This window comes from Vulpes vulpes, chromosome 4 (assembly GCF_048418805.1).
Source record: "Vulpes vulpes isolate BD-2025 chromosome 4, VulVul3, whole genome shotgun sequence".
Taxonomy (NCBI): domain Eukaryota; kingdom Metazoa; phylum Chordata; class Mammalia; order Carnivora; family Canidae; genus Vulpes; species Vulpes vulpes.
The window spans coordinates 54,066,946-54,093,574 of record NC_132783.1 but is presented as its reverse complement, the minus strand read 5'-3'; the positions used below and the strand labels follow the sequence as shown (position 1 = coordinate 54,093,574).

General features: G+C 39.2%; 1 protein-coding gene across 4 annotated transcripts; it reads right to left on the bottom strand.

Annotated features, from left to right (window-relative positions):
- PPM1K (protein phosphatase, Mg2+/Mn2+ dependent 1K) lies at positions 1–26,500 on the bottom strand. 4 transcript variants are annotated; one of them, XM_025998110.2, is made up of 7 exons: positions 24,878–26,500; positions 18,038–18,551; positions 16,744–16,844; positions 9,481–9,646; positions 8,978–9,122; positions 7,485–7,619; positions 1–4,184 (listed from the first exon to the last, which is right to left on the bottom strand). In XM_025998110.2, the coding sequence occupies exons 2-7, from the start codon at positions 18,475–18,477 to the stop codon at positions 4,053–4,055; spliced, it is 1,119 nt and encodes a 372-aa protein (XP_025853895.1). In that variant the 5' UTR covers positions 18,478–18,551; positions 24,878–26,500; the 3' UTR covers positions 1–4,052. The 4 variants fall into 4 exon arrangements, with proteins under 4 accessions (XP_025853895.1, XP_025853892.1, XP_025853894.2 ...); XM_025998107.2 differs by having other exon boundaries at positions 26,195–26,500; XM_025998109.2 differs by having other exon boundaries at positions 25,686–25,751.
- Positions 26,501–26,629: the final 129 nt, after the last annotated feature.

The following is a 26,629-nucleotide window of genomic DNA, read 5'->3' as shown; positions in this document are numbered from 1 at the left end:
TTGGATTTTAAAAAGTGTTTAATGGATGTACCTTATTAAAATGGTGTTTTGAACACTGAGATATATGATTTTAGTCTGCTCACATACATTTAGTCTGCTAGTACATACATTTAAAACAGTGGTCAAAGCAGCAATTACATCAATTCACTAGGAAAGAGTACAAAGTACACTCAAGTAGCACTTTGGTTACGTTGTAAAACAATGTACACAGGAGCACTTCAGTAGAAATTAATTTGGGAAACATTAAACTGCTAAATTTTGAGCTGGAATCCAACAGCAGATAAGTAATTCTTGGAAGTGGAAGAACCGCAGGGTTTCACAGCCCAGAACACTCCACGGACCGTCAGTGGACCATTTCAACGGTCTAACAACCAGCAGGAGCTGCCAGAGTCTGTGGGTCTCCTTCCATAAGCCAAAAGCAACAGGCAGGTAGGTCGTCAGAATTCGGCATGCAAAGACATGACATTTTATTTCTGCGTAAGTCATCCAGATGACTAATAAATCCAGAATCTAATAAATACAATAAACGTAATCCAACCAAAATCTTATGTCCCTTTCCACAGATAAGAGTATGTGAACAACTGAAGTGCTAAATACAAATCCATGTTTGTATTTAACTGTTTGATACTAAACTTTAACCATTCCTTCCCCTTACCCCTCCTTGAAGCATTTTCTTACTATCATATTACCATGAAATTAAATCCTATATGTTGGCGAATTGAACACCAATAAAAAATAAATTTATTAAAAAAAAATTAAATCCTTGTCCATTCTTAGAAAGGAAACTAGGGTAGCCCGGGTGGCTCAGTGGTTTAGTGCCAGCTTCAGCCCAGGGCCTGATCCTGGAGTCCCAGAATCAAGTCCCATGTCGGGCTCCCTGCATGGAGCCTGCTTCTCCCTCTGCCTGTGTCTCTGCTTCTCTCTCTGTGTGTGTCTCTCATGAATAAATAAGTAAAATCTTAAAAAAAAAAAAAAAAAAAAAAAAGAAAGAAAGGAAACTAAATGTCTTGATATTGAGGAGTTAGCATAGGCCAAATCATTCTCTGCCAGGATTCTTTAAAAAAAAAAAAAAAATCAAATTCCACTTTGAAAAAATAATTTCTATTAAAAAAAAGAAAAAAGAATTTCTAGTTAGATTATGTGCTAATAATTCTTCAAGGCATGTAATTTCCTTTTACTTTTGGAACTTGAGAGAAGTTCACATCATAGGGTACAGAGATTCAAAACTGTTCCCTTCAAAACAAACTAATTTTTTTTTCATAAGACTTTAAAGCACTTAAACACAAAAATTTATAACATACACAGTTTATAGAGAGCAGGACTGCATTTAGTTTTGAATGTATTAGTTACTTAAGAACCTGTACTTTTGAAAAATCATGATTTTAAGAATATTTTGCCAAATGAATGTTGGCAAATAGTTTGGCAACACGTTTGATAAAGATGATTTATATACTATATATAAATGAAAAGCAATGTAAATTATAATGGATTTAAGTTTAATTACATTAATATAATCTGGACTATACCTACACCCACATGGTAATAGCCACATGGCAAATTCACAGTTATAACTAGAAAATGGTACTTAGAACAGTCTTTTTTTCACTACTATCTGCATAATTCCTTGTAACAGACCTAGAAGCCTAATACATGTAGGCTTATCATCTTTTGTGGATTAGGGTAACCTACAAATTATACTTCAATACTGTTGTTTAAAAAGTAAACACCAGTAGGTTTTTATGCTTTAGTTAAAATTGACTGATTTCGAGTTTTAAAAGATTTTCAGGTGAAGCAGAGCAAAATCCTCCCCAAACCAGGGCCTATCCAATCCTACAAATTCTTTGTTAAACCTGGCAATTCCCCTCAGTACATCAGTGACTTCTGAGCTTGACAACATTACCTCCACCCTTAGTTTTGAAAATTAAAGAGAGGAATAGTCATGTGAAGAATTCAAATCAGTATGTTGGTAAATTGAACACCAATAAAAAATAAATTTATTAAAAAAAATTTAAAAAAAGAATTCAAATAAAAAGTGAAAACTCCATCTTTAGAATGTCATTTTGTGCTTTAGAGTTTTCATTTTCTTATGAGTTTGGAAATTCTCCATACTCTCTATACTCCATATGGAGGTTCTAGGGACCTAATTCAGAAAGAGCAAGAAAGTTTTCCAGCTTTCTTAGCCTACCTTTGGTTCCTCACTTCCCAGACAATGAACAGGAGACTATTTTCTTTCCTGTAATAATATTTTACTTTAGCTTCCTTGAAAAAAGAAAAAAGAAAGAAAGAAATATTTCTTTGTCACCTTTTTTATCAAAGGAAAATTCTGATTAATATGTGTAGGAAAACTCAATATTTATTTTTTTCCATTACCAAAAAGGGGTGAGAAGGTGTGAATATTTTGGGCCGTCTTCCTTGTAACAAACCTTAAATAAAACATAAAGACAGAAAACAAGCCAACCATGAGAACTGAGAGTGGGAGCTATACACTCTGCCAACCTTCTCATCTTCTTGGTTTCTTGTTTTGTTTGTTTCTATAACAAAACTCCACACTATTCTTAACACTCAGTATTTTTCTCACATCCTATTATTTGCAAATTACCATATAGCAAAGTAGCTTCAACATGCTAGTCTGCTTCTGTGTTTTCCACATCAATTACCCACCATAAAGTATCTCCTACAGCCATTTTAATTCTATTTCCTCACTTGCCAATAACCATTGGTTCTCTGCTATAAAACTGCCCTCCATTTGTCAAGAGTCCTTGGGGATAAACATATTAATAATTTAAAGCTAACTGGTGGAGGAGCTATGCAGGATTGTTCCCTTTAATTCTCTATTACTCCAGAATTTACAGATGTACATATACCCACACAAACAACAAATTTACATTGTCTGCCAAAATAAACCACAGATATAATTCCAAACACGCATGTAGAGATTCACATTTTAACAGCAAACTTACATGCAGATATAAAGAATAGTTTTACATTCCTAAATTACATTAGCAAGCTGAAATATAGAATGCTTTGATATTTTAGATTTATTCTTTGTTATGAATCATAGAAATAAGCAAAAAGGAGACATGAACCTCACACTATGTCTCTGTAGCATTATCAGTCAATGTGCTATTATTGTTACTGACACATTTTCCAACTTGCTTACTCTATACAAAAAGTGACATAAACATATTATATACAGAACACAAAACAGAGATGACAAATGGAAACTATACAAAATACTTGATACCGTCGTATTTAAGTTTGTAGAGCTTTGACCAAAAGACTCACCCTGTACATATTTCTCTGATATAAAGGAGTAGTCTTATATATCTGTATAGCACTCTTAGCTACAGGAGAAGAGGAATGAAGGGGGTCGGGGGAATGGAGCCCAAGTGCCACAGCTGAAATACGAAAGTGCACTATTGTAAATATCCATACAATTTTGCAGTGTCATAGTGTCTGAATTAACGTCTTTTGCATTGTGAAATTTACCAGTAAGTGGTCTAGAATACAAAATATAGTCACACAGGACTCAGTTTTCACACTTACTCCTTGGTAGAACTATTAAAAATAAACACCGGCAGCTAACATATTGCAGAGCCATCACAATATCTACTAGTATTAAATAGCTGGAAGGCAAAAATCTGTTCAAATGAATAAAGAACAAAAATGATCAGAAGAAACTCGTAGCTGCCTAAGAGTTTTCATGATTAGAAATTTAACACTCAGCAAGTGTGTCAAAACCACTTTTCATTTGCTCACTCAACTCTGAGATTCACAATAGCTGAATTACACATTTATACTGAGTATGTACAGTTGAACATAAATATGGCAGATACTTATGAAAAACTACTATGTAAATAGTTACTACATTTACACTGACTTGTGTACTGATCTAGTGAACCACAGAATAACCCAGGCACAGCTGACTTGTTTGATCTAGTAAGTTGCTTGACATACTCAGTGAAAAACTCAAAGTCACAGAAACTCAAAGTCACAGAAACTCAAAGTCACAGAAACTCAAAGTCACAGAAACTCAAAGTCATAGCCAGCAATCAGGCCCATCGTCCACTGGAGGCAAAGCTTCTGCTGAATGAGAAGTTGATTTCAGAGTTCTTGTATTTTCCCCAGGCACCAAAAGGCACTACTACTGCAGTACTGTTATCTTCACTACCATACTGTATAGCCTGCAAGGTATGACAGGAAGGAAAAGAAAAATATGGAAAATCAGAGTCTGTACAGAGAAAAACTACCATTCTTCTGGAAGGTTATAATCTCATTCAAAATACAGTTACTAACCCACTTACTTTGCAGTGGTTCATGACTCACTCAACACGTATCAAGGTTCATACAGTTTATTAGATCACACATAGAATAACAGATGACCACCCCACCCCACCCCAAACAATCGTATTAACTATATTCCACTGTAGCAATTTGGGCCACAGAAATACTGGTGGACTAAGAGAAAAGATACGCAGCTCTTGAAGAAGAAAATAAAGCATTTAGCATAGAGACTAAAGACAAGGTAAAAAGTAATAACCTAAGGAAATGAATGTGTATAAGATAAAATGACAAAGTTCATTATGCTCCCTACAAAATGGAGAAGTGGCATAAACTAAATTTCCTACAGTAGGAAAATTATAAATCACTTCTAGGAACTAATTCAAAGGGACGCCTGGATGGCTCAGGGGTTGAGCGCCTGCCTTCAGCCCAGGACGTGATCCTGGAGTCCCAGGATCCGGTCCCGCATCGGGCTCCCTGCATGGAGCCTGCTTTGCCCTCTGCCTGTGTCTCTGCCTCTCTCTGTGTGTCTCCCATGAATAAATAAATAAAATCTTAAAAAAAAAAAAAAAAAAAACTAATTCAAATAGCAAATGACATAGTCAGCATTGTAAGATGTGCCTGTGATTATATTCAACAGCAAATGTATTTCAAAAGAATTAACAGCTTGAGGCCAAAACTGTGAGGGAAAAGGTGGATAAAAATATCTGATATAGGGATCCCTGGGTGGCGCAGCGGTTTGGCGCCTGCCTTTGGCTCAGGGCGCGATCCTGGAGACCCGGGATCGAGTCCCACGTCGGGCTCCCGGTGCATGGAGCCTGCTTCTCCCTCTGCCTGTGTCTCTGCCTCTCTCTCTCTGTGACTATCATTAAAAGAAAAAAAAAAATCTGATATAAAAAGCATCAAAATATAAAAAAGTTTTATGGGATGCCTGCGGTGGCTCAGTGGTTGAGCATCTACCTTTGGCTCAGATCGTGATCCCAGGGTTCTGGGATCAGGTCCCACATCAGGCTCCCCATGGGGAGCCTGCTTCTCCCTCTGCCTATGTCTCTGCTTCTTTCTCTATGTCTCTCATGAATAAATAAATTTTAAAAATCTTTAAAACATATATTAAAAAGTTTTAGAAACAAATTGAAAGACCAAAAAAAATTTTTTTTGCAACATCTATGTACTAATATATCTAACATATAGGAAGTTGTTAAAACAACCATGAGAAAGACAAATATGCCTATAAAATAATGGAAAAAAGCTATACACAGACAAGAAACACAAATGCTAACAAATGGTTAGTTTTACCAACAAAGAAAAAGGATGCAAGTTTATAACACTAAAATTTGATTTTTCTACCTATCAAACTGGCAAAAAACCATATGCATTTGGAGAAACAAAAATTTATAAACATACTAGAGAAAAGTTTAAATTGGAATAGCATTTCTGGAGGGCAACTGGGCAAGCTTATTAAAAGTTTTAGAATATAGTGTATCCTTTTACCTAGCAATTTTCTAGGAATTTTACCTAAGAAAATAATATATGAAGGGAATAGATATGCATGAATAGTTACAAGAATGTTTATACAGTGTTCCCTCCTCTATAATATGGGAAAGTGAACATAAACTAAATTTGCTGGTAGGGAAACTAGTAAATGGATTATGGTATACAATTATAGCAGAATAGCACACAGTCATTAAAATATCACTGCCCATGTGAATGAGAACACACTTATTTCAGAGGTGAAATTAGGAAAGAAGTGATCATCCATGGGATTGGGCCCATTTCTGTAATCTCATGAACACACATAATAATCAAAAGAATAATTCATCCTTGCCCATCTATTTTCAAGCAAATAATGCTTTTTAGGTAAGGTCTTATGTCTTAATTACAAATATTAGCCCTTAAAATTTTGGGCTAGGGGTGGCTCAGTCAGTTAAGTGTCTGCCTTCAGCTCAGGTCATGATCCCTGGGTCCTAGGATCCAGCACCACATTGTGCTCCCTGCTCAGCGGGAAGCTTGTTTCTCCCTCTCCCTCTGCCTGCTGCTCCCCTGTGCTTGTGCTCTCTTTCTCTCTCAAACAAACAGGTAAAATCTTAAAAAAAAAAAAAAAAAAAAAAAAAAAGTTTGGGCTAAATTTGCCTTCTCGGTTGCAAATGTAAAAATTGAGAAATGTAAAAATAGCTGTTAAGCATGATTCTAATGATCAGTGATGACTATAACCTCAAAGATCTATCTATCCATATAGAATATTAAATAGCACATGGAAACTTGACATTTTCTTTAGTAGGTATTAGCTCTGATTGACGTACTAATACATAACCTATCCATACATCTTTCTAAATGTGTTTGTTTTTTTCACACATCCATTTTTAAAAACCAAACATTGACTATGCTAGAGTATCCCTATATTGGATATTTACTTGGAACAGTCTAGTTTAATGGTCCAGTGGTTGAATCCAGGAGCTTGGCTGTCTGGGTTTGAAGCCCAGTTCTGCAATTTAATGGTTTTGTGATCCCTTTTTTAAAAAAAGATTTTCATTTATTTATTTCTTCATGAGAGATACAGAGAAAGAGGCAGAGACATAGGCAGAAGGAGAAGCAGACTCCCTGTGGGTAGCCCAATGTGGGACTCGATCCCAGGACTCTGTCCAGGATCAGGCCATGAGCCCAAGGCAGACACTCAACCACTGAGCCACCCAGGAGTCCCTGGTTTTGTGATCTTGAATAAGATCCTTAACTTCTCAGCCTCTGTACCTTGGTTTTCCTCATCTGTGGAAAGGGATAATACTAGCTCTAACCTCAGAAGATTACTGTGATGATTATATGAGTTAAAATGTGAATAGAAGAGTGTCTGACATATAGTATGTGATATTCCTATTAACTATTACTATAATTTACTATTGCTATTACTATGATTTCAAGGTGTGTACAAATCCAAAAAAGAAACATAGCACATTCCCTGGCACACTAATTTTACTTTAACAACTTGGGAGATTTATTAAAAAAATTTTTTTTTGAATTGTAAAACTTCTTAAAATTGGAAATATTATGTAGTCAAGTGTAAAATTCATTGTAATACTGTAGCCAAAACACAATTTCAAAGAAATCTCAAGCCTATAGCAGCCCCTCCAGGCTATACCAAGACTTGAACCTGGGTTCTCCCCCCACCACCCCTATTTGGGACTTTTCTAGCAGAAGCTCTTCTAGGTCACCTGTTCAATCACTGCATGGGCTGCTTCGTTGGGATCATGGCACTGGTTGACGAAATTACAAATCTCTTGACTATTCACCATGAAGTTAATTCCATCTGTGGTGAGGACCAGGAAGCTGTCATCGGCATGATGTAGCTGTAATCAGAACCAAATACCTAGACTCAGCCTTTGAATAATCTTCAAAAGTCAAAGATTTTATCTATTTGCTGAGAGTTTCTGTGTTTCAAAGCTTAACAGTGAAAATGGAAGGCCTAGATTTGGGGCAAAATTAGCAACATGTGGCATCAACCACCATGGACAAACCTAACATTTACTTAGTAACACCACAAAAGAAAAAGCTAGACAGCCAAATGATGAGAGGTAGCACGTTGCAATGGTTGAGAGCATAGTCACTGGAGTCAGGCCTCCTGGGTTTGAAATCTGCCTCTACTTTTTTGGTGAGGCAAACATAGGTTAAGTTCACCTATACTCTAGATTTGTTTTCTCTGTAAAATGGAGTAGTTTAAGCTATTTTAAACAGAGCCTGGCACATAGTAAACCCTCTGTAAGTATTTGTTAGACAAAATGAACATAAGTGGGGTAGGTATAAGATAAGAAATCATTCAATTGGGCAGCCTGGGTGGCTCAGCAGTTTAGCGCCGCCTTCAGGGCCTGATCCTGGAGACCCAGGATCGAGTCCCACATCGGGCTCCCTGCATGGAGCCTGCTTCTCCCTCTGCCTGTGTCTCTGCCTCTCTCTCTCTCTCTCTCTCTCTCTCTCTGTATCTCTCATGAATAAATAAGTAAAATCTTTAAAATAAATAAATAAATCATTCAATTAACAATCACCTGCTGGCATTGTTGGGAGCCTAGCACTTGCAGAGAGGGAAGTGTCAGCTCACAACTGAGTGTATGTTGAGGGAAGTGTAGTGTAATTGGGGCACTGAGTAGTAAAACGCAAAAGATGTCTGAGAAATGGAGGCGGGCAATTATTTAGCCTGGCATAAAAGGGAAGTGAAGGTCAGGTTCCAAGTGGTAGTGATACTGGATGATCAGGTGCAGCTAAGGAAGGGCCGTAGAGCCATTCTAACAGGTGAATTCCAGAGCAGCATAAAGCAAAAACCAAGCACTTCATCATACAGTAGGCCAGTTTCTTATCTGAAGAATTCATCTATCCTTCCACAAACTACTCATATATTTTTTTAAGATTTTATTTATTTATTCATGAGAGACACAGAGAGAGAGAGAGAGAGAGAGAGAGAGAGGCAGAGAGACATAGGCAGAGGGAGAAGCAGGCTCCATGCAGGGAGCCGGATGTGGGACTCGATCCCGGGTCTCCAGGATCACACCCTAGGCTGCAGGCGGCGCTAAACCTCTGCGCCACCAGGGCTGCCCAACTACTTATATTTTTAAAAAGTCATGTTGGCTTCAATTAAGACTTCTAAGAAAGCCTATAGCTAGAAACAATCCTGCATTCATTCCTTGCTAGTGTATTAAATGTTGTAGGTTGTTACCTTAATCCTCTTTGTTTCTGGTTCTGCTATCACACCACTGGTTTTAAGATCCAAATCTCCAAGACTCCTTGTCATTGCAAGTCTGCCATTCACATGAGGCTGTCCCAAACTATTCCAAGCTACAAAACCACCACATTTCTTGATCCTGGTCCAAGAAAGAAAGGAAATGAATGCACGATTAAACTTAAGATGAATCAGTTTAAAATGCAAGGTTTTAGGGTGCCTGCATGGCTCAGTCAATTAAGCACCTGCCTTCCGCTCAGGTCATGCTCCGGGGTCCTGGGATCTGGCCCTGCATTGGACTCCCTGCTCAGCGGAAGGTCTGCTTCTCCTCCCTCTGCTCCTACCCCCTGCTCATGCTCTCTGACTCTTTCTTAAATTAATAAATGAAATCTTTTAAAAAAATAAAATCTTAAGATAAATGGAAAATAAAATGTAAGGTTTCATTTCTATCTTGAACAATATAAACAGCATCCTCATAGAATGATCAGTGGAGGTGGTACCTTTCTTTTTCATCTTTTCTTTCTGGAGTATGGTCAATGGTCAGCTTCATGGGTTTTCCTTTTCTACACAAAATAGCCCGGCTATCCCCAACACTGGCTACAACCAGTTCAATACCATCTCTCACCAGGGCTACTGTTGCAGTAGTCCCAGAGGTCAGAAGGGTTGCTGCAAACATTATGAAAAAGAGTATAAGTCAGTGACAGTCAAATGATTGGATATGGAATTTTTATTACAAAACAAAACACAGGCATGTTAAACTAATGCTGAAATGTATCATTCTAATTTAACTAGATCTATGCAAATAAAATGCAAATGAACTATGTAAGTAAAAGCATGCAGAGAAGGAAGTATTTAATTCAGTAACAAGGCTCCATGCAAATAGAAAAAGTCGCTAACCTAATTTGGTAAAAAGTGCATCACAGTCTCCAAATGGCCTCTATTCATATAAACTAAAGCTGACTTGAGCTTATAATTATGACACCTTTGTGTGTACATTGGGTGTCAGTATTAAAAGTATTACATTTTAATTAGATTGGCTAAAATGGCAGAATGACTCTTACGTCTACTGAGCTCATTCAGGCAAGCTGACTTTCCTGAAATCTCTATGTACTTAGAAGGCTTTCTCTTCCATTTCTTACTCCTATCTTGTCAAAGTATTATCAGTTAATAAGCTAAGCAAGAATGACAAGGGCATATCCTTTGCTCTTCAAGCCCTATATTTTATATTCTTTCCTTCTACAATTGTTTTAATTTTACAAATGTTCACTAAAAAAATCCTAAAATGGCTAAAGGTTCACATTCTTTTCTATTTATCTTTGTCCTCCCCAGACATGAAACAAAGTTACAACCATCATTATATTAGGAAAATACAGGGGGTGGAGAATAATATTCATTTTAGTTTCCCAAACGCTTGATATATTCACATTTAATTTTCTCTGACCAATAACAAAATTAAATGTCACTTGGCTGGAGGTCGCCACTGTTTCCTTCATCCAATCCAAACTGCATTTTTTCATCTTTCTTTGATTTCTTCAAACCGCATCTGTTCTAAGTTCTTTATCACTTGCTAAAAATTTTGAAGGTGCATCGAGCCTTGCCAAAAGTGAGAATACTGTGAAATTAAGGGCTATAAGGTAAAGCAAATTGGAAGAAACTGAAAAGATAACTTATTTAAAGCAGGTATTGTCTTCAAAAATATGGTTAATTCTTTAAAGCATCGAAATAAAGTGTTCAGGTGATCATCCAAAGATGATTTCTTTTTAAAAGGTAGATTTAGGAAAAATGAAATGCTATTGATTTGACTGATTGAGGCTCAATCTTTCCAACTTTTTGTTTTGTTTTGTTTTTGCAAAAAGACACTTTAAAAAATTTCATCAATAGTGCATTTGGAAGGATATAGATATATAGACATAAAACTATATTTTTCCAATTGGTATATTAAAATGCCTGCTTTAATCAGAAAAGTGAAATGGAAAAAACATTAATAAACCCTAATTAATCTTTTATATCCATGCTGAATCTAATTTATCAAGAAAGAGCATTTATAGTTGCACTATCTTCCCATTGATCTTTTGATTTTGGAACTGTTGTGCAAGGTAGGATCTCAGCGATGCTAAAACATATAACCTATTTGTCATTGTGTAACGTAATACATGTTTTAGCATAAGTATCAGTGATGTTCATATTACAAAAGTTAACTTTCGAGTTTCCCAAAATGTTATATGAGATAACATTCACAGTTTGACCACTGTGATCTTTTCCAATGATGGGGAAGCACCAAACAAAAGAGCACAGGCATTCACTCAGATGCTACCTGTCCAGGGAACTTAGTATTACTCTCCTTTGCTTATTAAATGGTCAGCAGCTGCTTTTTAAAAAGTGGTTTTTAACTAGCTAGAACAAAACAGTTAAAATTTCGTAAATGAAAACTTCCAAATTTCGCTGCTTAGGATGTAATTCATGGCTCTGCCAGCCGGGAATGTAAAAGAGCTTGAGTTTTTACCAATCCAACTTCACAGTTCCAAAATCCCAGGATTTATGGGAAAGTTTTCAAAACTAACTGTTGGTTCTGGCTTGCTAAGCATCTAAGAAATAAATATTAAATAAGCATTTATTTCATTTAGCATTTAACATGGAAGTAAAAATTCTCACTTTTTACCCTAACAACAAAAACTATAAAACTAAGACATCTTTCAATAAGGTCTTAACACTCACTGGACATTTCCTACTGCAAGTCATCTCAACTAATGGGACAAAGAGGCTGTGGGAACCTTCCAGTAGTCCAGGCTAGGAACCGCTGGACTCCTTCACCTGGGACAAAATTAAGCAGATCTCTCTTTCCACTGAAGCCCAGCATATAGTGTCCACGGGCTCCAGGTCTAGAGCTGCTGACCGGGCACAGTTCTCTGCCACAAATAACACGCACAGAGGCAAATAGGAAATTCACCCAGGAATTGTGCTCAAACATTACAAACCTGCAACACAGGGGAGGGCAAAGAAAGAGCTGCAAAATAAGGGGAAGGGTTTTTATTCTGATGAAAATTTCACTGGCAAATTACATCATATTCCAGGAGGTGCCAAATCAATGAATTCAAGACTCAGTTTGCCCAAGTTGATGGTATTTTGTAGTTGAATCTAGTTTTTCATCACAGAGTAAAACTTCTTAGTTTCACAGTGTCCCACCATAGGAAAAACTATATACAAATGCAAGCATACAAAACACATACACGGTATAACATACACATCTATACACTCATACTCTCTCTCTCCCTCACACACGCACACCACTCACACACACTTTAACAGTTAGTCCTGAGAAGTAAATCAGTACCTTTACGGAGCTGAATAAAGGGCACTGTCAATTTGTTTGGTACCAATATCAGAACTATCCCAATAACTAATGGGAAAATACATGGGTACAGCAGTGAATAATCTGTATCTGACAAATAGTCCATAGTTAGAGAAGGATGCACACTACAGTATACCACCAAATTACTGGGATTCAAATATAGATCAAGAAGGAATCAAAGCACCTCCTATACCAGATACAAGAAGTAGCATATTTGTTAATGATGCTGAAGGCATTTTTTTTTAGTAGACTGATTAATTTAAATTAATTGTTTAAATTTAGGCTAGTAAGGCTCTTGAGCTCTAGTGCCTGTTGATGAGTTTATGGAATTCATCAAACGGGTATTTCTGCAGCTCTCTTTTCCCCGGTGTTGCAGGTCAACATATCAAAAGAAAAATGATCAAGTTTTTGAATGGCAACATAAGAGTAAAAGCTATACTTTGCAAACCATAACCCCCTGGGTAATTATTGTTTACTGCATAAACAATAATATATATAAATCAATACAGTTTCAATATTTATTCAATGTGGGTGTTCTAGACATGTACGACTCATGAACACCAAAATCCAAGTAATGAGCTGAAGCAGTAACAGCACAATAAGTATCTCTTCTATATTGTCCCTATTGCCTTTTGCTTTTGGCTGCTGCCAGTATAAGAAGGGTACTAGAAAACACTGCTTTTCTGACACTGGTTATTCTGTAGAGATCAGGTAATGTGAAGAGCATGGAAGTTTCCAACAGGACTCACGATGCTGCCACCAACATCTCACGCTCTGAACGTCAGAGCAAGTCTTCTCTTTTTGATCCATTTGTCTCTTGGGGAGTTTTGCTGCTTTCAAGGCTTAAACAATCTAGAAACACTTGGAAGAGTTTATAGGATGTAAAGGATATAATCTCAGTTTTCTACCACCCCGTTTGCTTTAAGTGACAATTTGTTGATAAACAGCAGAGTAATGGGACATCATTGGAATTTACTGGCTGATTTCATTAATTGTAAAAATACATGTGACTGGCGTAAATTGAATACAAAAATGCCTAAAGATGATGATGAAATTATCTTCATAAATAAGGGTAATTTCAAAATGTGTCGACAAATCAATAACAATAGCCAGCAATTTCATAAAGGCAAGATTCTTGCTGTTTTTGGCAAGTGGCATTCTGATTTTAGTCTCCTCAAACCCCCTTATTTTAAACTGAAATAGTAACTATTTTAAATGCTAATGGGATAATTTGAAACACTTTATGCAGATGTGACAGCTTTGGACCAAACTCTTGAAGAAAATGTTTTATGTTCACTTTATTTTATTCACTTTTTCTCAAGAAAGCTAATATAGTATAATTGAGGGGTACTCCTCCCATTTGTACCCCAAATTCTATTATTACTGACTTATTCCTGTGGCTTAACCAATCTCTCTTCAGGCTTCCCCTACTTAAAATTCAAATCCATAGAGCAGTGATAACTCATTAAAACATATACATTAATAATTTGGTTAAATCAGGGGTGCCTGGGTGGCTCAGTAGTTGAGTGCCTGGCTTAGGCTCAAGTGGAGATCCTGGGGTCCTAGGAACAAGCCCTGTGGAGAGTCCCCTCTGAGTGGGGCAGCTGCTTCTCCCTCTCCCCCGTCCCTGCCCCTGCTCATGCTTGCTCTCTTGCTCACTCTCTCTCTCTCTCAAATAAATAAGTAAAATCTTCTTTTAAAAATTTGGTTAAATCAGCTCTTGGATAATCAAAGAATAAATTATAATAACTTTGGTGAGAAAGAACAGGCATGGAGATCAGGTCAGTCCAAATAATGATTGAGTACCTTCCAGATTCTATACTGGGTGCCGAGCACTGGAGATTCAAAATGAATAAGCCATGGTCCCTACTTTTAAACTGCTCATTGGAATGGCTCAAAGAGGGAAAATGGGACTAATGCTGATAGAAAAGTTTAAAAAAAAAAAAAACTGGAAGAGGGCAAACTGTATTATTTCACAATTTTATTTAACTAGCACTGGGTCCTATCTATATCTATCCCAAAAAGAATATTATCCACTCTTATAATACTGATACAGCTTCAGTTCTTACTAAAAACCAAAAAAAAAAAAAAAAAGTTTTTAATTTAAATAACTTTGAAATCTGAAACAGTATTTGTTTTAATTCACAAATTGAAAAATTAAAACTTACAGCATCTATCTTCAGTGACTTTAATATATTTGATAAAATAGGCCCCAAATATCAAAACACAATTTTTAGCAATGTTAAAAGCCTTGGCAACTTACTAAGAATAAATTTTAAAGTTGTTCTCAAAATTCTTATTTAAAGACACACACATAGACCAAGTGATCTATAAGAATACACACAAAACAAGATTTAAGAACAATGTCATAGTAGACCCTTTCTTTTAGTAGCACACTAGGTTTCATTCTGTTGTGCTCCATTATACTTGCAAACAATTGGCCATTGAATGAAAACTAAATTTGAGGCTATCTTATGAAAATTCTGAGATCATTAACTCAAAGCGTATGACAGATGCACTAAGTTAAATGGAGTTTAAATTTATTATTAAAAATTACATTTTAGGCATTTTAGGATTACTTTCTTTGTACAACCATGAATAAGGCACCTTCAGAAAGTTTCTCTTAAGGTAGGGAAGTTAAACAAATTTTTTCACAAAGTTCAAAATTCCCTTTATTCTTTAATAAATTCTTTTTTTAAAATAAATTCTTTATTTATTCTTTAATAAAATTCTCTTTAATATATTCTTTAATAAAATGAAAGGGGTCCTCTCATATTTAATGCTGTATCTCAGTTTTAAGCAACTTCGTCGATGAGATTCTTTACCAAAGGGCTGACTGCACCCATGAAGGGTTAATGTTTTGATCATTGGCCCCCACATTCCCATGGTAGACTCGGGTTTTCTTATGACAGGTAGAGCTGTTAGGCTCTACCTGTTTACAGAACAGCTGGTGCACACCACCTGCACTACAGCCAATAAACGTCTTGATGTGAGATACAGCCAACTTGGTTATGAATGAAAAAAGAGCATGCCAATATTCAGAGTCATAAAATTAAAACCATAAGAAAGTGTTTGACTGTTCTCTTCTACCTCCTATGTTTTACCATTAGGAACAAGAATTCAATCTTATACCTACAATTTACCTTCTCTCAACCTCTATTTTCAAAGGTGAGGAGCCAGCTGGAAGGAAAAAAGTCCAAAGGAATGAAGAAGAGAAAATGGGCCGAATGATCTACAAATAAGAAAACAAATCCCTGAACAAAGAAAGTGGACTCTGATGCTTTTCCAAGAACTATGGTAACAGTGAGGTTCTCAAAAAAGGGGCGGGAAAAATCTTATAAGATGGCAAACAGAGCCACCTTGTCATCTTCTAGAACCCTCATCATGAACATGCCCGTGAGAGAAGCCACTGTGGGTGCCAGGGAAATCCCAGCCCCTCACTCTGTAACTGGCCTTATCAGTAAAATGAGGCTTTCTTTCCATTTTTATGCTCTCCAATAGAAAATTGTGAAATGTTCATTTCTTTGGTGCTTTGACTTCCTTTAAATAAAAAGAGGAGCCAAACACATATTAATATTGCGTTACTCACTTCCTCATCAGTTACGGGGTCTGTAGCATGGCCACTGCAGAAGTTTTACATGGTCACTGCAGAAGTTTTCAAGATTACCTTTATGAGCAAAAGATTTGGGGGCCAACTAACTAGAAAACACTAGTTTTCTATGTTTCTATGAAAAACACTATGTTTTTCGGAATGTTTTTGATAAATTTAGTCAAAATCAGAAACATTTTACTTTTAAAATTTAAGGACATACAGTACACAAATTTTAAAAATTCAGCTGGCATGCCCTTGTGTTTAACAAATAAAAACAAAACTATCACTAGTTACCACAAAGCTGCAAGATGAAGTAATGTTTAGGGGTGGGAGAAAACATATCTTCTTTTAATTAAACAAAGTAGTGCATATTAGCCATTGTCTTTTCTTACTTAGGACCAGTTAGCAATTTTCTTCTTGTCTGGACAATTATTACGTAGCTAAATGAGATGACCCTATAGTGTATTTTGGTACTTGTTCATCAGATTCATCTAAAAAACCAAAAACAGTAAACCCTCCCATAGTATGGATCTCCTATTCACATAAAGAGCAAATTTAACATTTTTTCATCCTTTTAAAATTTAAAACAATATCAGAACCATTTTAGAGCATCAGTTGTTGAAAAATTCTCCAATATACTTCATTTAAAAATGAGGTACTAACATTACTTTGGATTCCAAACAGCATTTAAAGTTATTCAAAATCACTTTCAACATAAGCATCCTCACATATAAACTTACATTCCCACCCCTAAGGGGCTTAAATTGTTTCCTTTAACTAGACATGCCCCAGGACCCAAAGGAATGTGATTGTTTTACTTACCATCAGCAGACAGGTGGGCATGCCTCGCAAAGGCTTTATCTATTTCTAGAAAAGCCAAGGTCAACACAGTTTCCAAGTTCTTCTCTTTAGGAAGCAAATCCCTTTGTGGAGAGGAAGAGAGTCCAAAACAATCATCTTATTAAGGTTTCTCTTCATCTAGGTCCCTCTGGCTAGCTTTTATTCCATACAGTAGACCTCCATAGTTGGCCTTCCAGATGCTTAAAATCCACAGATTAACAAATCAAATTAGGAAATAACTAGGCATGGAGATAAGCCTTTATGAACAATAAAATAAAAGTCCAAGTCTCCATGCTCAAAGATTAATACTTTCTATCCACAACCCTGAGAGGTCAAAAGCTCCTTCAAATAAAAATACACCACTGAGTTCAAAAATATGAATAAATTTTTAAAATATATGAATAAATCGACTTATGACAGCACGAATAACAATTTCACGGCATAATTAACTATACACACGAAGACAAGAAATAGTCCTATGTTCTCCCCCTCTTTTAATTCAAGTCGTATGGTCCCCAAAATACATTACTAATCACTGCAGTAAATGAACTTTTTATTTTTTTTATTTTTTTAAAGATTTTATTTATTCATTCATGATAGTCATACAGAGAGAGAGAGAGAGGCAGAGACACAGGCAGAGGGAGAAGCAGGCTCCATGCAGGGAGCCCGACGTGGGATTCGATCCTGGGTCTCCAGGATCGCGCCCTGGGCCAAAGGCAGGCGCCAAACCGCTGCGCCACCCAGGGATCCCAGTAAATAAACTTTTTAAAGAGCTCCAAAATACCCTCATTAAATGCATTTTCTCCATATGAATGTCAATCAACTAAAGCTAGTCATACCCCTTGAAAGAAGAATTACCATTTATTGAAGTACTATTTGCCATGCACTGGTAGGAGTAAATGCTTCTCAGAGTACATGCGCTCATGTACTTTATGTTACTTTGCTTGAAATGATCACAAATCAAAGTGCAGTTGATTCTGGTCAATGCTGTCACCCGGGGAGTTGTTAAAAACACACATTGTGGAAAGGTAATAATCATCAGTAATAAATGGCATTCTTGGGGCACCTGGGGTCACGGTCCCAGGGTCCTGGGATGGGGCCCCGCATCCGGCTCCCTGCTGGGCGCGGAGCCTTCTTCTCCCTCTGTCCCTCCCCCTGCCCATGCTCTCTCTCTCTCTCTCAAATAAATAAATAAAATATCTAAAAAACAATAATAAAGTCACACACGAAGTGTAAGGTGAGCCGCAAGGTCAAGAGTGAAAGTCGTCGTACATACATGATGCAGGTCTCCATGTGGGTGTGACAGAAATCCGCCGCTGCGGGCCCGCCGTGCCCGTCGTACACGGCGAAGTACAGGACCTCACCCGTGAGCTGGGCGCTGTCGAACCGGTCTTCGTTCTCCTTTCGCTTGCCAATATGCGAGGCGCAGCCTACGTTTTCCAGGCTGATTTTGGGGATCGGCTTGCCGTACTTGATGCTGGGCGGCAGCAGAATGGGCTCGTCGATGCGGTTATCCCAGATGCCGAAGTTATCCCAGGTGGCTGGACGCCCACTACCATCGGGGTCAAACCGCGAACACCGAGGCTCTGAAGTGGAGCCGTGGCAGGTGGGTGTCAGCCGCCTGTCGTCCTGCAGGAGGCGGGAGCTTAGCAGCACTCTCCTCCTCACGTGGCTCCCGCCACTTCTAACCAAAGTAATTAAGGCAGCTGTTGACATAACTCCAAAGAGTTCAGGGATGAGGGAAAGGTCTCTAGAACAATAATGGAATGTCTTCAGGAAAAATGATGCAGCTGAGTAGAGAGAGACAGAGAGACTCCATCAGTAATTGCACATACAATTCTTGATATATCATTAGATATTACCAAAACATAAGGCCATAAAGAATGTGGCACCCAACAGCCCACTTCCAGGAACAGTGCATCAAAACCAAATTGATTTACCTACCCCTTTCACAGTATTTAAAATCTATAAAAATGTGGCAATATGTGTATGTCATATAGAACAAGTGTTTCTGAAACTTTAACCTACAGTCACCTGGGGAACTTGTTAAAATGCGAATTCTGATTCAGTTTGTCTAGGGTGGAACTGAGATTCTGTATTTCAGGCCAGCTCCTGGTGACAGCAAACTGCTAACCCAGCAGGCCTACACTTTCCATAGCAAGAACACAGAATATGGGTGTAACTACATAGTCTTCCCTTCATCAACTCCATTGCTGTGAAGAAAAGGTAGGGGCAAATGTTAACAGTAACGAAGTCTCTTAGGGGGAAAGAAATAACAAAAGTACCTGGCTTTGCTTGTTTTTAAAGATTTTATTTATGTATTATTTATTTGAGAGAGCTTGAGAAAGAGACAGAGAGATCTCACAAGCAGGGGGAAAGGGTAGAGAGAGAGAAGCAGACTCCTCACTGCGTGGACAGCCCACGTAGGACTCAAACCCAGGACTCTGGGATCATGACCCAAGTGGAAGGTAGAGGTTTCACTGACTAAGCCACCTAGGAGCCCTGAAAGTAATTGGTTAATAGAATAGTTATGACAGTTCCGTATTCAGAGTGCCCAAGTTTTAGCAAAGACACAATCTAGGATCTAAATTCTGTTTCAAGATTTGTCAACTTACTAAACTTCATATTCTTCATTACTATGGTTAATGTAGAATGGTTTGTGCAAACACCGTCACAGGCACATGGATGAGCCACTTCTGATGTGTGTGATCACTGGTACTGGTGGCACCACCTTTGTGACTTATGAGCAACTAATCTGTGCATTTACCTTAACAGATACTGGTCTGCAATCCACCAGCCCAGCAGCCTAGCTCCTGTGTTGGCTGTGGACTACTACAGCAGCAGCTAGCATCTGAGACCAGACTACATTTCCTTGAAATTATTACTCTGCACCTCCATTTTTGGACTCTGCCCCAAAGCTGAATCCTCCCCTGGGTGTTGTCAGGAGGAACTTCTACACCCCTGCAGGAAGGGCTGTGTTTCTGGCAGTTTTCCATTCAAATAAGGTTCAAGGCAAAAATTCAACTCCATGGTGCTTTGTTCTGTTTCTTTATGTATTAAAAACCAAATGGAAAAGATAGCATCATGTCAAGATTTGATCATGCTGGTGGAGGGTATACAGGCATTATATTACTCTCAATTGTATGTTTGAATTATTTCACAATAAAAAGTGGACTTGAAAAAATATATCTTAAATATATATATATATATATATATATATATATATATATCTTAGCATAAGGCATACACACACACACACACACACACACACACACAAAGCCCAGCTTGAGTGAATGCACAGGTAAATGCATTGCAGATTTCAAATAATCATTTTCAAGTAAATTTTTGGAAATCAGTCTAGCTTTGTGTAGGAACAGTAAATAAAACAGTAGATATTAGCATTATATTACTTTAAAAGATTGAAACTCACTTCTTCTATGACAATATTAGGGGTAGAGGAGACATACTATCTCCGGTTATCGAGTATCAAAGAGAAGTAACACGTTAATTTACAAAAAAAAAAAGGGTGTTTAATCCTTTGCTTCTGATTGAAGATTATATATTTATTCAGCAGCAATAATATGTTAAATAAAGGTAAGGACTTGTGAAGAAGTTTCAAACTACAATACCATCTACACTAGAGAACTAAGTACTGATTTTCTTTCTTTCTTTCTTTCTTTCTTTCTTTCTTTCTTTCTTTCTTTTCTTTCTTTTTCTTTTTCTTTTTTTCTTTTTTTTAAGATTTCTTTATTTATTCATGAGAAACACGGAAAGAGAGAGAGAGGCAAAGACACAGCCAGAGGGAGAAGCAGGCTCCCTGCAAGGAGCCGGATCCCAGATTCCGGGAACACACGCCTTGGGCTGAAGGCAGACAACCACCCAGGCATCCTCTAAGTACTGATTATTGATGGAGATAATTCACAAAGCAGCTTTATACCTTACAGTAAAAAAATAAAACTTTTAAGGCGCATTTGTTCGAAACCACTCATATTTGAAGAGTGCACCAGAAATCAGTGAAGTTCTACTCCTTTTTCTTTTAAATTGAGATATAACTGACAATACAACATTATATTAGTTTCAGGTACACAATATAAGGAGTCTATTTTTGTATAAACAAAGTACTATTCTTTTGGCTTCAATCTGAAATCATGTGTTCTATATTCTATATTCGGCCTTGAGCCACTTTTTTAGTCGTTCACCTCTTTAAACAGCATTCTAAAATTAGAAGCAAATAAATAACAAGTAAATTTTTTTGCAATTCTCCTAGGGTACTCTTGTCTACTCTCTCTCTTCCAAAAATAAAACAATAAGACAGAGTCGCACTTTTAGCAGGAAACAAATATCCACTGGAAACTTTATTAAGAATGAAACGGGGGGGATCCCTGGGTGGCACAGCGGTTTGGCACCTGCCTTTGGCCCAGGGTGCAATCCTGGAGACCCGGGATCGAATCCCAGGTCGGGCTCCCGGTGCATGGAGCCTGCTTCTCCCTCTGCCCGTGTCTCTGCCTCTCTCTCTCTCTCTCTCTCTGACTATCATAAAAAAAAAAAAAAAAAAAAAAAAGAATGAAACAGGGAATCCCTGGGTGGCTTAGCGGTTTTGCACCTGCCTTCCACCCAGGGCGTGATCCTGGAGTCCCGGGATCAGTCGAGTCCCACATCGGGCTCCGTGCATGGAGCCTATTTCTCCCTCTGCCTGTGTCTCTGCCTCTCTCTCTCTCTGTGTATGTCTCTCATGAATAAATAAATAAAATCTTTAAAAAAATGAATGAAATAAAATGGGGTGCCACGGTGGCACAGTCAGGTGAGCTTTGGACTCTTGGTTTTGGCTTAGGTCATGATCTCATGGGTTGGGGCAGGGGGTCAAGCTTCGCATTTCGCTCTGTGCAGAGTCTACTGGAAGAGTCTCTCCCTCTGCTCTCCCCCATCAAAATAAGTAAATAAATCTTTAAAAAAAAAAAAGAATGAAATAAAATGTAAATTGGGCAGTTTCTTTAAAAGCCTGCATGCTCTAAAATCAATCATCAACCTGGCCTCCTTCCTCATTTATTATCTGCACAATAATCTCAGAAAGTAAGCAGAATAGTCATAGGAAAACATTTATTTTAGGGAATGCTTTTGGCATAGATGAAATGTGAGCCAGATATATAGTCAGTTTACAAAGCTAGATCAGCACCACTTACACAAGCAGGTGACTTTGTGTATTTCCAATGCAATATAACTAAATCATATTTATCTCCATATTCCCCAGGGTGACAATTCAAAGAGGACCTGTGTTCCCAAGCTAAAAAACAACTTTGAATTAAATCTGCACATCAAGAAAAGTTTCCTCCAGAGATTCAAGCTAGGAATCCGCCAATCAGCTGTCCCCGGTTCTCCAAATGCCCACAGAAATGACTACACACTGACTAGCAGATAGGAGAATATACTTTATGATGTGGGGGAAAAAAAAACAACCCAAGCCTGTGTGGGGGTGAAAAAAACACATTAAGTGTTCTTCATAACAAAAGGAGTGGAGAACAAACTGACAAACACCTAAGAGGTATTTTATTATTTGTCATTTCAGCAATTATAAATTGGCATGTGCTTAAATCATTCTGCAAACCAAAAAAAGTTATTCAGGAATCCTTTATGTCAATCTCTCGGTCAGAAATCAAGGCTACCTTATTTTTATAAACCATTTTAACTTTTATATTCAAATTTTGAAAGTAAAAGTCATCCAAAAGAGTCAAGGGGCAGAAGTTATCCTGCTTGAAAGCCATTTGAAGACAGAAATGTCAGGGCTAGAGTTAAATCAACAAAGAACATAAGACTGCATTACCCACACATCATATTCTACTAGCAAAAATAAAATGTAAAAAACTATGCTAAGCAAGAAAATAAAGACTTGGCTGGAATCCTAGTGACAGAACAGGCTATTTATATCAGCAACCTAAACTATAATGATAGTCATATATCAAAAGGGAACAAAGAGGGAGGAGGGACAATCTTCCTTCTAGACCAAACTTTACCAAATTCCTTTTTATTTCCCAATCAAAACAAAAATGTGGGCAGCCCGGGTGGCTCAGTGGATTAGCACTGCCTCTGGCCCAGAGCATGATCCTGGAGTCCCGGGATCAGTCCCACATTGGGCTCCCTGCATGAAGCCTGCTTCTCCCTCTGCCTGTGTCTCTGCCTCTCTCTCTCTCTCTCTCTCTCTCTCTCTCATGATTAAATAAATACAACCTTTACAAAAAATAAAAAACAGAAAAACAAAAATGTATGACCCACAAATTTACTTTTATCACATGATTTTTTTAAGTGTGTGAATAAGCGCACACATATGTACACAACAGAAACCCTATATATTCTACGTGCTGTCAATAAATAAATGCCTGAAAACATTTTCTTTTTTCATCATTTTCACATTGATTTGTGTGACCAGGCCTTCTCCATCTTCTTCCTTAACGCTTTATGGGTTTAATCTGATACTTTCAAGTCCTGACACAGAACTCTTGACAAGTGAAAAATTTGGCACCTGGTTCACCAGTTCTGACTAGCAGGAAGGATTCTCAGCAAAGAGGGTTAAATTCGAAATAAGCTCTGAGACCACAAGAGTAGGCACAGAGATTCTGCATGAGGGCACTGCTGAAAACCCACATCCTGAGAGTAGGAAATCTCAGGTGAAATCGATCAGGAAGGGAAAAACATGCATTTGGTTTGTAGTAAACTTCTGAAGTACATACTTGATTTAAAAATAGAAAGCACTAGGCGGCTGGGTGGCTCAGTAACGCTGCCTTCAGCCCAGGGCCTGATCCTGGAGACCCAGGATCGAGGTCCACATCAGGCTCCCCACATCAGGCTCCCTGCACGGAGCCTGCTTCTCCTTCTGCCTGTGTCTCTGCCTCTCTCTCTCTCCTCTCTGTGTATTCTCATGAATAAATAAAATCTTTAAAAATAAAAAGCTTCATACACAGCTATAAGATTGCTATGCCAATTTTACATTTTCATATCACTCCCATTTTATAACCCCTCAATGGTTTAAATATCTCAGAGCTGTCCAGATTTATTTTTGGATAAGAGAGTCACTCACTGTCTCTGGCAGAAGGATGCACTTGGGATTTGAGTTAAACTGTTGACTTATGAAAGCAAGTCAAAAGGGCAATTTATTGTTGTTAATTATAAACACATGCCAAAATTATTCAGGCACTCTACAGTTCCGTACTAGAGAAAGCTGCTTAGATTTATCCCCCCAGCAAAGATATTTAAGAAAGTATTCATATTTGCCCATTATAAAGCAGCACTCCAGTATCTTTACATCAGTAACTTCTGCAAAGGAAATATAAGGTAATTTTAATATTCACAAAGCAAATATTTCTTTATCAACTTTTTATTTTTTTATTTTTTATTTTTAAAGATTTTATCTATCTATTCATGAGAGACACACACACACACACACACAGAGAGAGAGAGAGAGAGAGAGAGAGAGGCACAGAGACATAGGCAGAGGGAGCCTGCTATGCAGGCTCCATGCAGGGCACCCGATGTGGGACTCCATCCCGAGGACTCCAGGATCACGCTCTAAACCACTGAGCCACCCAGGGATCCCCTTTATCAACTTTTTAAAAGACAACATGCATCCGAATTAAATTCAAATGGTTTGGGGGATCCCTGGGTGGCTCAGTGGTTTGGCGCCTGCCTTTGGCCCAGGGCGCGGCGATCCTGGAGTCCTGGGATCGAGTCCCACGTCAGGCTCCCAGCATGGAGCCTGCTTCTCCCTCCTCCTGTGTCTCTGCCTCTCTCTCTCTATGTCTATCATAAATGAATAAATAAATCTTAAAAAAAAAAATTCAAATGGTTTGGAAACTCCCAAAAGCATTTCAGGAAATGTGGACTCCAATGGCTTATCAGTACTCTGCTGGGAGGAAGGGAAAGAAACTGTAACAGGTCTACAGGAGGGAAAGAACAACAATAAAAACCCTAAATGATTCCCCTTGGGTTTGATGCGAACATGTTTAGATGTGTGAAAAGAGGAAAGAAAGTCAGAGCAGAAGTATTCATCGTTCTAATTCTATAGATATCTTTTAAAACATCTTTGTTAACGTGGATACGACTCACAGACCACATTCCAAACCTGTACCTTTACACTTCACTTAAGGGATTTTCCTTGACATTCTATACTACATCAACAGCATATCTTCCCTCTTCTTTCCTCTTTAAGATTCCAGTCAAGGGAGGTGCTTGTGTTGGTCATCAATAAAAAGTGACTACAGTTGCAAGAAAAAAAACAAATCATTAGCAAGAACTCACTACTCAAAAAAATTATGACTATTACCCGGTGGTTCATTTGTTCTCTTCCTCTAATACCATGACATCACTACTCTTTTTCAAGACCATTATAATCCGTCTCACTTGTCACCCGTTCTGAAACCGACGACAATCTCATTCCTTCCCCCGCACTGGTGAAGGATGGGTGCAAAGGGCTTGGGAGGCCTTGCTGCGCATTTTCAGTCTGAAGCTCAGAAACGCCAGTGGAGCTTTAGGGACTCCAAATTCCCTGGCTATTTCCACCCGGAGCCTAGTCTTTGTCGCCTCCTGGGAAGTCTCTAATCTACATAAAGCGACCGTTTAAAAAAACATCAGCAGCCACAAGGCCTCTCCTGGCAATGCAAAACGCACATCCTCGGATCGACACGAACCGGGGCTCTCTGCATCCTGCTCTATTCTGGTCCCCTGAAACGCTCACCCTTGGACAGTTCGGGATCCTGGACTGGCTCGCAGGCTGTGACAGAGGAGTAGCCAGTGTGATACACGGCAGGAAGCACACCCTCCCGCCCGCGCAGCCTGCAGATGGCTGGGCTCCCTCCAGCACCTTCCGCCGCCCAGTCTCCGCCTCCAACCACCCTCTCTCCCTGCACAGATCTCGGGTGTCGCCACGTCTCCCTCACCCCCTTCGCATGTGCGGCGGCGACGCGACGCTGACCCCTGCAGCATCCTCGAGTCCGGGGTGCGCGCGCGGCAATCCCGAGCCTCGCTACCGGGAACCGCGAACGAGCAGCCCCCGCCCTTTCCACCACCCCATCCAAGGTCCCTCCTTCCTTCCAACCCCGACTTACTCCACTCGCTTGGGTGGCGCCTCCAGCCTGCAGTCAAGTTCAAGGCCGAGCGAGGGGGGTCCCGCTGGGAAACGCCCGCGGCCCCCAGCGCAGCCGCGGTGGGCCCTGGCGGAACACGCTGCTCTTGACCTTTGTCCAAAGGAAGAAAGCGGCGCACGGAGAGCCCAGACCCTGGCTGTGGGGCGGGGGGATCTGAACCTGCATTTATTTCCCCTCCCCTCCCTGACGGCCGCTCCGTTTACTCCCGACTCCGCAGACGCGGGGCGCAGGGGTGCGACCCTGCCTAGAAATAGTATCGTAAACTGTTAGAAATAAGTGCCGCGCGCTCTCTCGGCTCTTACCTCGCGATGGTTACGTCCCTGGAGATTTTCTAATTGGTTACCGGAGGTCGGGGAAGGGGCTCTCCTGCTGGGTAAATCCGATTGCCTTCCCCGATGTTTCTGGAGCAAGCACCTAGAGCAGCCACTGGCTCGTCTGCTGGAAAATCTCGAGAATTTTTCGCCCGCAGCGAGCCAGATGGAGAGGGGAAGTCTGTCCCCGCTGACTGACGGCAGCTCTGGCCAATCGGCGCTCGGAGAGGCGGTGCGCCGGCCGCCGGGCCCTCGGCCGCAGCCAATCACAGGTTCCGGCAGGAACGAGCCTCCGCGCAGCTGCAATTTGGTTTGGGTGACTTCTAGCAGCGCGCGGTTAGAGGGACGTCGACTCGGGCCACTGGCGGCTCGAGGCGACAACCCGCCCCCCGCGAAGCCTTGACACGAGGCCCAGTGAAGGGGCGC